The sequence below is a fragment of the Oenanthe melanoleuca genome, chromosome 1 (assembly GCF_029582105.1).
Source record: "Oenanthe melanoleuca isolate GR-GAL-2019-014 chromosome 1, OMel1.0, whole genome shotgun sequence".
Lineage (NCBI taxonomy): Eukaryota > Metazoa > Chordata > Aves > Passeriformes > Muscicapidae > Oenanthe > Oenanthe melanoleuca.
In genome coordinates this window covers 97,858,157-97,874,781 of record NC_079333.1, presented here as the reverse complement: position 1 = coordinate 97,874,781, position 16,625 = coordinate 97,858,157, and the positions used below count along the sequence as shown (strand labels likewise).

The window sequence follows — 16,625 nt, the reverse complement described above, 5'->3', positions numbered from 1 at the left end:
TTGCTTTGCAACACCCACATGAAAACACCTTTGTAGTTCCACAGCACACCTGCTTGACTACATACCCTTTCCACTCATTTCCTCTTCCAAACCTATGCTTGTTTCCCCTTTTAATAATTTGTCTAAGCCTTCTACACCTGATATCTTAAGGAAAATAAATTTAAACAATCACATGAATGCTTTTGCAAGCACATGCAGGGTGCTTTTGCCTTTAGTCTCACATTTTCTCCAGCCTTCCCTTTCCAACACTTGAAGCCATTAGTCATTTTCAAACCACTTTCACAAATGAGTGGGTAATAGGTTTGAAGGATAATTAAGTTCGTAGATGCTTTGTGATCATGAATACAGCTGGAAAAGTGGGAACCTCTAAATTTTTCCACTGTGCAAACCCACACTGTGAACCTTATGAGACATGAGGGTAAGATGAAGACATTGAAAACACCTCACCCACAGGGAAAGAACATTGGTGCTTACTTTTTTTTTTATAAACACCAAAGTCAATCGGCTTCAATATCCTGACCTATAGGACGTAGGCATGAAAAAGCTACTGGTTCTTTCCACACTTTTTTGAACAAGTTTTTGACATAAATAATCTAACACCTCTGAAATGTGAATTTGTTTATACACATGTAACACAGGCTGCAGCACATATGCATGGGTGTACACTTTTAAGAATTGAGACCTAATTATCATTCTTAGCAGTATCAGAATCTTTCAGAATGAAAAAATAAATTTTATTATCAAACATTCATTCATGAAACCACCCTGCAGGACTGGTAGAAAAGCCAGTCACATTAACATAGCACAGCTAATTCCATCACAGAATTAAGAAACAATACAATGTAACAGCTATTAATAGTCACAACTACTGATTGCACATGAAGAAAAATCCTTCAAAAACAATTAAAAATTTGTGAAGGAGATGCATAACCTCGGTATTTCTATTTTATCAACTTTTTTGTCATAATATGCTTTAGCCTCCTCATCTGTCTTCTTCATATAACATAACGGGAAAATAATATATAGAAATAACAATTTCACTTGAAAAAGTTGCACTTTGGACAAACACAGACTGCTGCTAGCAAAAGCATAACCCGAATCAAAAATTAATCATATTTCACCACTAGTTGTCATACGTAGATATTTTATAACAATAGACTCTATGAGAGGTTTAAAACCAATATCATACTTATTTTAGCCCCCTAACAAGAAAAAACATCCTCAGAGCCTTTTGATTAAACATAATAGTCCAAAATCTTTCAAAGAGAGAGGTAACCAAAGCAGTAATACAACTCAGTCTTCAGAGGCAACACATTAAGGTCAAACAAAAATCTGAATGCACAATACTGTTGTATTACACTGTGCCTAAGCCATCTAAGATTCATCATTTTAGGCCTTCATGAAACAAACATTTCATTTGTATTTCTAATGGAACTGCTTTATGTAAAATCAGGGAAGAATGTAGTAAAATTCACACTGGATAAAGGAATTCTTTAAATGAGTGCTCTATTAAACATTTACAGCTGTTCCAGGAGCACAATACAGCTAAGTACCATAGCACTCTGAGGCAGCACTTACGGACAGGTATGCTAAACCACTCAAGCCACTAAAAAGGGAAATGCATAAAGGAAACAAGATTCAAATGTTTTAGACAAAACCCAGTTGACAGATAGTGCAACACTGCTGTGTTGAGTAAAGAATTGCCAAATTATTTTGCTTCTTTTTGCTTGGGTTTTCATTTGTTTACTCCCACCATCTTGGGTGTAAAGCAGATTTACCATCAGGACAAGTAATAACCAAGCACAGCTAACAGGACTGTATGAAGCCTCTTATAATGGGGACTCTAAACCAGTAACACTTTCTTTGTAAGTAAGAAGTTATGGTCTTACAAACAATGGACCTCTTTACTTTAAACTACAAAGTAGTCACACCATAAAAATCACCAGGGCTCATTCACCAAAAACAATGAGGCAAAGAAACCCAGCTAAACACATTCTACCTACAATGGAAGGAAATGTATGCATTGAGTATGTCACCATGGTGAAAGAAAGGACATCCATTTTGGAGTGGGGAATGTGTTCTCCTACTACAATGCTTTCATGCAATGCAGAATTTAAGGGTGTGCTAAACCTGAACACCTACAATTGTTCAGTCATAAACCAAGAGCATTTAAATCATTGCAGGCTGCACTTCTCTGACATATCAAACATCACCAAAAAAAAGCCCATGATGTAAGGCTTGGAGATCCTGTCCTGCTGCACTGAAGCTGACATTCAAACATTCAAATGTTCAGGCACAGATTTTACCCTTATTTAATAGCATTTATATATAGATAAAATTGCTTTGCAAAATTGTAGCAATTTATGGCCATACCATAATAATTTGCCCATCTGAGGTTTAGAACTTATAGGATTATACCCCACTACTCTTTGAATGACCCTAAAAGCAGACCTAGACTTGCCAAAAAAGCATTTTTACTGTGAAATTTTACATTTTGTTATTTCTGTCAGCAATTTTACCACACATTTTATATAACCAAAAATTTCTATTTACAGTTAGGTTTTTTTGTTCACATTCTTTTTCCATTTTGTTCATGTACCACATGTCCAGACAGCAGTGGTAAGTTAATCAGACTGAGGCACATTTGTCAGCCTGCTAGCTTTTCTCTGGCCACAGCACTGAAAGTCCTGAATGCAGAAATCGATCTCCACCAGATCTCTTTGTTCCTCCTACTTAGACTGCAGTGTAATCTGCAGCAGCAGTTTAAGTTCTTTATTTCCAAAAAGGGGATAGTGCTAGTGTGAAAAACAAGAGCTACAGAAGAGCTGCTGTGAAAGACATATGAATCTCTGCCCACACAGATGGCTGAGTCAAACAGTACACTAAAAAAATCCAGTGGTGCTTGACAAATCCTAATTCACGACCATTAAAATCTGTGACACTACAACAGACGCAAAATGCTGTAGTAGTTATCTCATGGGAAGTTGACTGTATTTTCTCAAATTCTTGAAAGATAAAAAAGGGCACATTATCTTAGTTTCTTTTTAATGATGAGGACTCATGTAAAGCCCTAAAACCAATCAATCCTTCCTCACTCCTATTCTCTAAGTCTGTGTTTATAGTTCATACAGGTATTATTCTTATTAAGATCTAAAATATTCTATTGATGCATAAGATATATGATATAAGGAGTCCTTGCTCCAGATAGCATGGCCCAAACACTAGACTAGGCAGGAAGAAGCGCTGAAGCACAACTAAAAATTATTTTATTGCTTAGTGCAATCTGCAGGAAATACAGATTTCCAGGGATTTTGGTTGTAAAGACAACGATGTGTGGTGGGAGTGAATGAAGAGAACGTATCAAGCCAGGAACAATGTGGAACATGACATCACCAGAAGTTTGTGCTGGCAGAGCAAGAAGAGAAATGGGAAGAGACAGAGCTCACGAAGCTGCCATCAAATGTCACCTCAGTTCAGGTTTGCTAAGGGTCCTTCCTCTTCCACAAAGAGCAATACAGCTCTTCCCAGTCAAGACTACAGTAATGAGCTGTACCTGTTAAATCCAGATGTCCCATGAAAGAAAAACCTACGACATACAGTGGGACTTGAAGAGGAACAATGAGGTGCTTAGAGGATTTGTAAAATCCTTTTGTTCCTAAGGCTGTCATCACTTGGAAGCAGCTTCTGACTCATTAGGAGACAAACTCAGCACTCACACACAAAGAAGACATAACCTTCTGTCTGTCTGTCCAGTGGTCTGCTGAGATCTGGGAGAAAATGGATGAATCTGAGCACCCTTCATTCAGGACCCATCATGCTTCCAATACCAATAGGTATCAGCAAATTAGTGGAAAAGGACTGAGCTGGGAGTACAGTACCAGAGCTGGCTGTGTCCTAACCAGAGAGAAAGCTACTTCATAAGCACTCATAAACTTGGGGCTCAGAAAAATTTTCTGGGATCCCTATGCTATCATTGCTTTTTAGTTTATGCTTGCCTCTAGACAACTGGGATGTTTTCACTGGTGTCATTGAAGATGCAAGTTATATGGCAAAATTGTAACAAAATTTTGTTGCAGATGGAAAAAAGTAGCTTCTGTTCTCAAAATCCTTGAGTCGTTCAGGTTGCTCTTAGACCATGAAAGCCATGGACAGATAAGGTATACATAATTCAGAAGTCGCAGTGGCAGTGAAAACCAACACATCTACACACAATGCAAAATTTTACAAAGTTTTTTCCAGGTGGATTGTAGATGTGTGCTCTAAGAACAACACCTTAACCAGGATTAACAGAAATAAATATGCCTAACTTCAATTCCAATCAAATATGCAGATCCTACTGGACAAACTAGTGCACAGAAAAAAATACTTTTATGAGGTTAGAAACAGCTTTATGCCACAAAATTGCAACACACTCATAGTGCAAATCCACACTAAGTGGATTAAAAAGTAATCCAAATTTAGTTACATAATTTTAAATATTCCTCACCAGGATGTAGTGAATCAGCCTTATAAAAGGCAGAAGAATTTCCAGGATTCTGACAAAGCAGAGAAGAAGCAGGATCTATTCCAAAGAATACAACTTTCATGAATTGCAGGAGCAAATATTGAACAGAATACCATGATTTATCTGGAAGTCTAGAAGACCTGAGTGACTGTAATTCCTGAGAAGCATCACAGTATATCTCAATGCCAAGTTGCTTTGAACATCAGGTAAGTAGTTTGTTGCTATAGCCTGAAGTGTGGGTTTCCATCTGTCTAAATTATGTTAAGCAACAAGAAGAAATGCACCCTCCTTTCACAGAGGACTCACAGCTTTTCAAGAAGGTACCAATCTTGTCAGAAAATTCACTTGGAAGAATTTTAAGATTAAAGAGAAAGTATAAAACAAAAGGCTATTAAGCTACAAAGTCTTCTGAAAGAGGATACATTTTGTGGGCTGAGAAAGTAACAGGAAGTTAAAATTACACTCAAACATGTCAGTGTGATGACAGTTTCATTACAGCATGTTATTGGAGAATTATTTCAAGCTCCTCAAAATCGCCAGACAACTTCTTTTGAAAGTAGAATTCTCTATTAAGTTTTCCAGCTCATAAATGAAACTAAACCAAAAGACTTTTAAAGCTTGACAATAAAAACTACCCTAATTTTCAGTAAAACTCAATTTCTGACATACATCTGGAAATAGGACTGCCCCAGGCAAAGACCTGGAACAAAGAGTGTCCTTGGATCAGCCCAGTACAGTAGCACTGTGTACATCGGAAGTAACTCAGCAAATCAGAACTCTCACACTCCTTTAGATAATTGTGCCAGGCCAAACAAGTCATTTAAGATCTTAAGTGTTCCCCAGAAACATCATAAAAGGAGCACTCACTAAAGCAACAAGTGAAGCACAACCTGTATGGAGTTGTCACCATTCCCTATGTATAAAACCCACATCACTGCCTGTCCATGCAAGCTGGAGCTGCTGCTATCTGCTTTTCCCAGATATGACCTCAAAAACCATAGGCTGCATAGGGGCAGCCTAGCAGGACTGTTACAATGAGGTGGACAATCCTAAGAGCCTAATGCTCTCCCCTCTCACAACCCAGAGATGGAACTGATACCAGAAAACAACCAAAAATCTAAGATTTGGGGTTCAGATTTGATAGTAACAGGTGTGCAGAACAAAATTAAATCCATGTTCCTTACTTTTACTAATCAATTTTTTAAATCTTTCTATCTCCCCCTAGTGGCCCCAATACTTTCTTAGAAGGTATACCAGAAGCAGAATCATATTGATCTCCAGATGTTCACACTTCCTGAGAAAAATGTAGTTATTGGCCTACCTTCATCCTTATTTGGGGTCTTCACAAATAAAGAAGAACAAACTTCACCAAAATACCCAGATGCTCATAAATCAGAAAAGTCTTAAAATGTTTCAGAAAACATTTCTTAGAATCAGGTGTTTAGATCCTCAAAAGGACTTTCCTAGAAATCTGAAGCCTTCTTTGGACACTCAAGACAGCATTGCTGAAAGTGTGATACTACCATAATTGCCCTCATTTTTAACTTCTTGGAATTCCTGGGTCTGACCAGCTGTCATTTCATTTCAGCTAAATGCAGAAGTACACGCAGTGCACAATACTAGTGACACACCAGCCCTGAGATGTAGATGTTTTCTAGCTTTAATAACTACCTCCTTCCTGAATTTCAATTATTCATATTAAGTTGCAAAAAACCCATTGTTCTTCAATGTGTTAAATATGTGTGTGCATATACACATGAAATTTACTTACTAATAACAGACTATTAAAAAAGTAACTCAAAACCCCACCAAATAACCAACCAAAACCCAAAATGAACTTTGACTTAGTAACAGTCTTTAATTATGACCACAGTTCCAATGCAAAACCAGACAAGATTATTTCTAAACAGAAGTGGCAAAAACTGATCCATCTATGCAAAAGAAAATGATTTACTACTCTTCTTTCTGTTTTAAAGCCCAGTATGATATGTGCTCTTTGCCAATAATGATTTTGCAGGGAGAAAAAGTGAAGCCTACTAACAGGTACTAAGTACTAAGTGAAGTACTAACAGGTTAGAGCTAAAAATACACTCCTGATTTTTCAAGTCTCAACACTGAACTCTTTCCATGAGATTGCACTACTTCTCTACACATCTAATGTTAAATATCTAAAGAGAAATTTAGGAGCCAACTTTAGGTACTCTGAGTTTCAAACTTGGGGAAATGCTAGAGAGGGAGGAGAAAAGAAGAAGCAATGGTATCTGCAATCTCCTGAACAAAACAAAGAGCTTTCAGTCCAGCTTAAGAAGTGGAAAAGATTCAGGCCTCACCTAAACCATTCATATGGAAATTATTTGTGGAAGAGAAGCCAGTTTTCCTCAGAAAAATGAAACAAAACACACAGCAAAAGTACCAAAAATAATTGTATTGGATTTGAAAAGTTACACAAAAATCATACTCTGAACAAAACTTCAGCTGCTGGAAACAAAATAAGATACCCCTTTAAACGAAGATAAGAATTTTATTTTCTCTAATGAAAATTCACTGTGATGCATTATATAAAAGCATACAGATAGACTAATTTCAAGCACCTTAAGAATTTCAATGATAAATATCTGCACGTAACTCTTGTTATAATTAGAAAAAGTCACTACAAACGTAGCAAAGGGGAGTACATTAGTTCTGGTCCCACATACTTCCTTAGTAACAGATGTAAAAGTGTAGAACAGTGCCTCTAGAAAAATCAGAGGTATTTCACTGCTGTTTAAAAAGCCTAAACCACAACATGTATGTTTGTACACATACATACTCTGGAATTCTATGCTGACACCCTTGTAATGAAAAGCATGATCAGTTTTGTGAATTTGATGGTATCAAAGCGATTAATCTGATTTATGCAGGTTAAATTGCTGCTTTATATTAGCAAAAAAACATATATAACCTAATGATGTCATCCTGTTGTTTTACTGTATATATGTGTAGGGTGACAGTGCATTTGGAGGTATTGTATTGAAAAGCTAATCTGAACTGCATGCTGACATTAAAAAAAAAGAATCAATACAAACATCTCCTCAGAACACGTGAATAAATTCTGCTTCCATTCAGTGTCTATGTTAAATTTTGTAATGAAGTTGAAGCTTGTTCATGTGCATGATCTGGTTACCTGTGAGACATTTGGGAGATTTTACCTGTCTAACCAAGCCAGAAGACTTTTAGCTGCTCCAATCAGATCCACTACTGACGTCAGAAAATCATTTGGTAATTTGCGACTGGTCCTTCCATCATAGTGACCACTCCTCCTCCTCCCAGTAATGAAGTTCTGCAGATTTTTGGCAGATGCGTTCAGCTTGTGAGAAAGGGTTTTTAGATTTTCTGTTTCCAAACCATAGTTCTGCATTGAAAAAAAGAAAGAAAAAAAAAGTTAGCTTTATAGATGAACAGAGAGAACCAAGAACAGCAAGACTGATCTTCTACTTCAAAACTTAACCATTCCTAGTAATTAAGGCAGAAATACACCCACTCAGTAGTTTTTAAATGTATAGAATGTTCTGTTTCTGAAGTGCATAAAAAGAGAACAAAAGAAGAGCAAAATTATGAGTGATCCTTTAGCTTGTTCTAACTGTACTGAGAAAAACATCTCAAAGAAAAAACCTAGTCTGGAAAATTGTTTTTCAAAGCAGTGCACCACTGTCAGTAGATCACCAGAATCACAGAATGGTGCGGGTTGGAAGGGACCTTCAAGATCACAGGTGCACAGACACCTTTTACTACAGCAGGTTTCTCAGAGCCCCATTTAACCTGGCCTTGATCAGAGGGTTCTCTCTGTACACCTGATGATTAGGGATCAGTACCCCATGTCCATACTCACAATAATTCTTGAGATACACGTGGCACCAGGGCTTGCAACTAGCAGAAGTATGCAGCATGGACACGGTGTGGCACTGAATTGGTTTTAAATTGGTTAGCTTCAGACATCTAAGTTAGTTAGCATACTTCTCTTCTAGCAGTAAAGGACCACAACAATCACAGATCAAGGAATACAGTGCTGTCCACAGTGCTAACTCAACCTCTATTCCACTTATTTAAAGTCAAGTTTTAAACTTTGTTTCTATTTAAAAGTCAATCTCTTAAATTACACTCCTTAGCTGTGCAGTAGAGACAGAAATAATTATGCAGAAATATTAACAAACAATATTAAAAAACAGTAGCTGGAAATCCTTCAAAAGTACAAATGTCACCAAAACAGCACTCGAGAATGCCCTGATTTAATGTTCAATTACAATATAATATAGTACCATCAGTGATTTGTCATTTCCATAAAAGATCTGTTTTCCCCACACACACAAAGAGTGATAGAGTTATTACAAAAAGGACTAATTTGCCTTTGCAAAGGAGTAAGCAATTGCATACCCTTGAGCTTAGTACTCCTCTAAGAGAACTATGGAATTTTGAAGGTTCTCACTTCAGCCACACCACAGGGTGATAGCATGGGGGGCTGACAACTTGCTCAGCTGCCAATGGAAGGGGCTGCTCGTTACAGAACATGGACCATTTCCTACCACCAACGATGAAGCAGAAGCACAAAGCCCCTCAGATGCACACGAAAATCTACCTCCTAATGACACTCCACGACCTCCCCAGCTCTCCTCCCACACCCCAGGTCTGCTTCCCATGCTCATCTGTCCACAAGAAGAGATGGGAGAAGAGATACACTGGTCAATGCTAATTAAAGAGTGCTGAAGATAATTTACCTTAAGCCTTTTTTCTATGAGAATTGGGAGGGGCAGGGTGCACAGTGGTGATTATTTACAGCAGTTGTTGTGCTCCCAATCCAAACCATCTACTAAATGAATTTAATCCTCTTTTCAACACAGGGACTGCAGGAATGTTATACTGAAGCCACTCTCAGTGAGCCCCCATCCCTCCCACGCCAATGGGGGGTCATGATGGAAAGGAGAGATTACAGCACATGGCTTGTGAACTTGTGAACTGAACACACTTTGTGAGGGAGCCACTCAACCAACAACCATCCTTCTGCAGCAGAGAATGCACTTTGGAACTCAGCTTAAGGGGCACTGACCTTATACTAAGGCTGTACTTTATAAACCATTACTGGAACTTCTGTGAACATCCCTGTCTTAGGCAAGGAAGGCTTTGCAGGTGTTTTTCAACTACAGAGATGCTGGCCCCTGCCACTACATTCAGTCCCAATTAGAGAAATTGTACATTTGGGCAGTGACTTTTTCACTTTGTAAATATTCAAGAGCAATTATACAACAGAAAACATTAGGTCATAAATAAAAAATTACAAGATGAAAACAATTAATTGGGATTGAAAAGTAAAATGTACTTTATTTTGCAGCTAAATGGCTCATAACTAATAACTTATTAAATCAGTCTAAAGTAAAGAGATAAACATCAGATATTAAGATACCTGTTTTTTTCTGCAGCTTTCTGTGCTTGGTCTGAGTGAGGGAGCACAATGTGGATTAAGGAGTGGGTAGGAGTAAGTTTGAAAAAGACAACAGGTTTGTTCTTACCTCATCCTGCTTCTTGAGCATCTAACTCATTTTGGCAAAATTAATGGGGGAAGAAACAAATTAAAGATATTCTAGATGAATGATAAGTCACCTAAAATGTCTTAAAGACCAGCCAAAGCGAAGCCTACAACAGGTGAGCCCAAACAACATGGCACTCCCAGCCCCAGACATGGGGGCAGAAGCCCAGGCTGCAGGCCCGTCACAGGCCTCCTCACAGGGCTGCCTGCTTTCTGATGCACTGAAACACCACATTTCTTCATTCAGCAGCCTGTTCCTAAGTAGCTGAGTCTGATTATCCAAATATAAAACCAAGGTGGGTGAGGGGGGAGGTGTGTGGGGAAGGTGCCATTGGAGACACGCCCCAAAGGGCCCACAGCCGGGGGAGAGCAGGGGCAGGGCTGGATCCTGCTGGTCCTCAACAACCCCAGACTATTTCAGCTCCCCCTCTTCTGCCACCTCCTCTTGTCACCCTGTCTGTACCTCATGCACTGGGACAGGCAGGTGCTGCTTCCCAGCCTGTGCAAGGGCTCCATGCCCACCCCAGCGGGAGCCCTGGCAGGCAGCGCGCAGACCTCCAGTACCACCAGAAAGTGAAGCTCCTGAAGAAAAAAAATCTGCAGCATTGAACACTGCAGACCAAGCAAAATAGCACTCAAGGTTTTTCCTATAATAGGAAAATAGGTGGCATTTATGTATACACTTCTTTAGAAAATCAGTTATAAAAGCTTAGTGGCTTTCTCTTATTATCTAAGTGACGGCCACCTACAGCCACATTCTCTTTCAGAGGCCTTTTCTCACCATCAGATACAAGGGGAGGAAGAGGGAGCGTTAACAGATTTAAAGCCTATTTGTGTGTGTGTGTGTGTGTGTGTGTGTGTGTGTGTGTTATAAAACACTGAGCCTAAACCACATGTAAATTCAGTCTTACATGAAGATGGCACTGACTTTGGTAAAGCCTCGACCTGCAATATCATACAGATAAAGCCAAAGATGGAAAATACAGAGATAAATTTCAGGTAAAATATATTTTGGGCAGCTGTGTTTATTGAGGGCTTTAAGTAGAAGGATCTTAAAGCAGCAGCCAAGCTAACAAAAGCCTCACTTTGTTTATCACTAATATTTCTGGCCCACATTAAAAGTGATCAGAGCTGTGTGTTCTAATACTGGGAAAAAGCTTGCTTAAATAAAAACTGCAAAGTTTAAACATACTTTATCTTCGATAATATACTGTTAACAATACAGTTTTCTTAGAAATGCACTGAGTTTATTTTCAAGCACTGTAAGAAGATAATTGCAGGCAAAGGAGACAGTTCTTTGTTTTCCCCTAGTCTGCATTTAGCCAGCACTAACTTGAATTGTGCTTTCATTAGCCAAAATACATTCACAGTCACTGAAAGAAGCACAAAGAAATCTCTGCATGGCTGTAGAGATTACGAGGAGTGACAAGCCAAGGCATCCACTTCCCCAATGAGAGGCCACAGAGTGTCTTCAGAGACACCCTGCCCCAACAGAAACAGCTCTAATGGAGTCTCTTCTGGCAATCACAAAACAAGAACTTGAAGCTGAACTACAGAGTAATAGCTTGTCAGCAGGTGCTTGAACTAAAGGTGGTGGGAGCTATTAATAGACACCTTACCTGCTAATTACGTTTCTGTGGCTTCACATGACAGTGTGAGTGAGGAATTGCAGCTCTTTTCTTCACATGCTAACAAGCAGCAGCTCTAATCATCATTGATGAGTTTTGCTGGGTTTTTTTGTGAGAAGAACCAGCCTGGTCCCTCTGCCAGCCCATCCTTCCACCAGCCCCCCAAGGGTAGCAAGAGAGTTCGCTAACCAAACGTGGAAGTAAAGCAAAATTTTCTTTAACTAGCTTGATCAATGTTCAGTAGCTGTGTTCCCTGCTTCCTTCAATTAAAAAAAAAATTAAAAATTAGATCTCATCTCTTTCCTGTGTTAAGTTCACTTGATTCTTGCTGGGAGGGAAGTGCATCTGACAGTGTTAGCACAGGTTGAAAAATAAAGTGTTACTAACTCATACAGTACTATCTCTGCTTGCTAGAGCAGTCTAGACAGACTGTCTAGAAGATGCCAGGATCCCAGATACCCAGTTTAGGGTATTTTTATACTGCCCATGGCCAAGTGCAAGGCCATCTCAGCTACATAAATAAGCCAAGCTCAGATCTAAACACAGTACAATATGCAACACAGACATAACCACAGTCCCATTAACAAATCCAGAAATCCCTTAGAACAGCTGTCTTAATCACAACTTCTATGCAACCATGAATAGCTCTACATCCCCAAGCACAAATGCTGTATCAAGTTCAGTGACACTGTTTTACTCTTAAAAACACCCCAAGACAGGGAAATGAGCATATGGCCTCTCTGAATCACTGTATTTTCCCCCCAGAAAGCTGAAAACCTTGTGGAACAAAAGGCATGAAAACCATACTGCTGGAAACCATGTGGAGCAAAAGGCATGCAGAGAACAGTGCTAGCTGCTACTGAAGAGACACAAGATGGGAGCTGAAGATGCTGCTCTAACAATGGTGCTTCTGGGCAAGAAGAAAATAAAAGCAGCATCTTCACCAGACAGCAGAGCAGATAGCAGTGTTTACATCAGATAATTTCTGGTGCTCCACTGCAAAAGGCAACCATGACTGTATAAACTGAAGAAGGTGAAGGTTTATTTTGATTTGGTAAATATTTTTTGTAACACACACAAACAATATATTTTAAAGAAGAAAGGAAATGACAACTATTTGAAAAGACGAATTTTACAGTCTAGATAGCTGTACTGAGTAATAAATTAGGTGTAAAGAAGTGCAACTTCTCAATTACATCTGATACATTTCAGTAATAAGGGTAACTATCATAAGGATGAAATAGTAAGTTTTCTCTCTAATGCAACAAAAAGTAATTTTCCACTTATTCACAGGATGAGCACAGGAGTTTTAGGCAAAAATAGCATATGGCTGATAAGAAATGGACTTAAAATCATCTCGGGTGAGTTTAATTCTTCTCCTCACTACCTTTCAGTGTTTTCATCTTCCACACTTAATTCTTGAGTATCCTTTCTGTATGTATTATTTATTTGCTTTTAAACAAGCAACTTGGGAACAGTAAAATTCATAGGATCCTCATTTCTTGAAAAGCCTGAGGAAGATTTTAAATGAATAATCAAAACAGTATCACATGAATACCACAGCACATGGCACCTGAAAATTTGTGGTGGACAAAAATTCACCACGAAAAGTTCCAAAGTTCACCCTCAAAGTTGATTTTTAAAATTAACAAAATGGATCTGAACCTCATTCTCCAAAACATTTGGCTGAACACATCCCACAAAGTATGAGGCAGATAGCTTACCAACCCAAAGCTGCTAGCAACTGATATCACAGCTTGTCATATGGAAGGTGCCTTATGTAACTTTATACCTCATCAGATCTGCCCACAACATATATTTCTAACGGCCCTTCCTCCAGCGTCTCAAAATGCCAACATTAAGGTTATCTCTCCTTCAAATAGCACTGACATATGGGGTAATTTAGAAGTGCACAACACATGATCCTAACACATCTGTTTCATAAACACAGAATAAGCAGATAAGGACAGAAACCCCAGATAGCTCAAATGACACTTATTCACTGCAATTATTAAACACACACTGATTAAAAGGCAAACTGTTTCAAAGAGTGTAAATATTTGTCCGAAATGTTTATAGTCAGAAAACCACTCAGGTGCATGATACTTCCAGCCTTGCAGAACCCAGGAAAGATTCACAGTCATCATCATCATCTCCTTACTTGAAAAATGCCCTTCTTTTTCTACACCACAGTCAAACAACACATCAAAAGGCCAAGCCCTGGCCATGCTTTCAAGCACTAACAGAGCAATTATATAAACTATTCTTTCTCTTATTCAATCAACACACTCTGAAAGACCAAGAGCTCACTACTTTTTTGGTTTTTTTACTTTCTCATATAATTAGTCCCTAGCCTGCCAAATGCACTTATTTCTCCACAATTTGAACTACCAGTTCCATATCCAGTTATATGCATTTCCAAAAGTCTTAAACAGCTAATCAGTAGTTGAAAATAATTTTTTGAAAAAGGAAGTAAGTACTGTTATGAACACACTGCCTTTTAAAAACATTTTACATTGTAACAGCTCTTTTTATCCAATCTGCTTTTAACTGGCGGGTTACGGCTTTATAAAAGTCCCTCCCAAACCAAGCCATACTATGACTCTATGAACCAGGGTATGTATTTCATACTTGCCAAAACCTCCAAGAAGTCCAAAGGAAAAAAGCAATATTAAAAAGTATCCAGGATGCCTAACTGAATCTTGAGACTGGTAGGAAGAAGGATACTGCCCTTGGCACACCATGGGGTTACTGCAGTTCTGTGAAAAAGATTTGTTAACACATTTTCAATGTGATCTATATGAACCATCAGAAACTCTTTATCTCCTTAGCTTTATTGATCTGGTGATGGACTTCAGGATTTCCTGCACTGCTTAGCTCAGGCTGAGGACTGGGAGGCATAATATATGTGATATATGATATATAAGCAGAACTTTAACTTGAAAGGGGCAATAGTGAAAAGGGTAAGTAATTTTTTTGCTATGAGCATTCAGAATACTAACAGTAAATTCCACCTTCAGCACATATAAATCTCCATTCTGAAATGAAGTCTTCCTCATTTAGCACCATAATGATTAAGTCTAATATTCACTTTTACTGACAAAACAGTTTTAAGATCTGACTAGTGATAAGTGCAAAGGAAAGTATTTCTGTGTGAGAAATGGCAGGAAGATGAAATTAAGATAAAAGGCATAATTCCTAAGAGGAATCAAATCATTCATGGGTAAAGTAGGTCTATTTTTTAAATTCATTTGCATATAAATGTTTTGTGTTAGTGGTAAATTATAAGTAATTTCATGCTGTTAGTGCACACCAATGTTTTTCTGCCAAATAATAATGCTATTTCATCTGCTGCAATCTTCTAGCTTTACAGATTCAAATACAGTGTGCAATAAATTCCTGTGCAGCCATAGTGGATTTAACTAAGTATGAAACTATTACTGAAACCAGTATGCTCTATAAAGCAAAATCTGTTCTATTTCTTAACCAAACTCTATTCTACACAAATGAAGATTCCCTGAAGAATTGTGTTGCAAATTCACAGGGACTTCATAAAGTTCTTTGTTAACGAAAAACTTCAAAGCATCTGAAAATTATTTTTGAGGCTTTTCAAATATTTTTATAACAATACATCTCCTACTTTAGCATCTCTGTTTAAAAAATATTTGCAAAATCAAATTAAAGAAATTTAATCTTTATGCAAACAAAATAAACATGATATTTATGAGAAGCAAAAAAAAAAAAAAAAAAAAGTAATCTCCATCTATCATCTCATTTATCAAGGCATTGTTATCAACTAGATCATTTTCATTAAGATGGAAGAAGCCATGTTTGGCTGTGCAGTCTTCAGTCTTTGTGTTCTCTAGGCAGTGTGTAGTTTTTTCTGGGAAAAAATGTTCATGCCCATTTCTGGTAAATGACACTCCCATCTTCTGACAAACAGATGATGGAAAAAGAATTATGTCTTTTCTTTGCTTTCTTCAGGCCAGTTATACACAGCAGGAGCCTCAAATACCCTGATGCACTCCAAACCTGATGACTGGTATAGGGATCTGATGGCATTATTTAAGTAATTTGTTCTTTATTATGCATTTCTCTTTTCGCAAGCATCACATCCTTTTTTTCTCAGTTTACTTTCTATTGGCATTGTTCATTCACATTCACTTTTTAAAGTAACCCCCAAAGAAACAATGCTCATCACATTTTGTGTGTGGATGAAGTCTGCTACACAGTTATTTGTGTAATGGTTAAATGAAAAACAGTGTTGGACTAGCTTCACCCTCACATACATACTGAAAAGGACCATGTTGAGGCTAAGATCCTAATGGTAATTATTAGAACTGATGAACGCTCTGTATTTTATTACCTGGTGACAGTGGAGAAACATAGCGTTCAACTCAGCAGTTTCTCCTCTATCTCTAGACCTGTAGTTCCTTAGCTATCACTTTCAACCAGTTTTGAGATGTCAATTATTTTGGGTGATTTCCAAACCAAGTAAAAATCTACCTGTTGACACCACCAGTGTGATTGCATGTCCCAATTTAAACAGAAAGAGAAGAACAGGTTATTTGTCTTGCTGGAAAAGAGTAATGCTGCCAGCATATATCCATCATGGTGGCTTCTCAAGGTTTCTCATCTTGAAAAACATGAGACAAACTCTTAGCAGCAACAAAATACCATCACCGGCCTCACTACTTATTTCTTCTACGCACAGAGAACATTTCCTTCATTGTGCCCTTTCTGACATATGGATTTTGTAAAACACAAAGCTGTACCAAGGTATGATAATCTACTGAACATGCTCCCACCTTCACAGTCTGAAGAAAAGAGGGAAGAGACAAACTACATTAGCTGGACTGCCTGCCCTCTCCCAGAGCACATTCAGCTCCAGAAATGGAATGCAGGATGTACACCCCCACCACCACCAGCAAGCATG

The 16,625-nt window shown here is 38.2% G+C and overlaps 1 protein-coding gene across 7 annotated transcripts in view; it reads right to left on the bottom strand.

The window, feature by feature from the left end:
• Positions 1–16,625, bottom strand: part of CNKSR2 (connector enhancer of kinase suppressor of Ras 2) — a 216,351-nt gene that overhangs the window by 160,757 nt on the left and 38,969 nt on the right. For all 7 annotated transcript variants that reach the window (XM_056498623.1, XM_056498634.1, XM_056498644.1 and 4 more), the window contains exon 3: positions 7,693–7,895. In XM_056498623.1, coding sequence (XP_056354598.1) covers positions 7,693–7,895 — 203 coding nt within the window. The remainder of the gene's footprint in view (positions 1–7,692; positions 7,896–16,625) is intronic.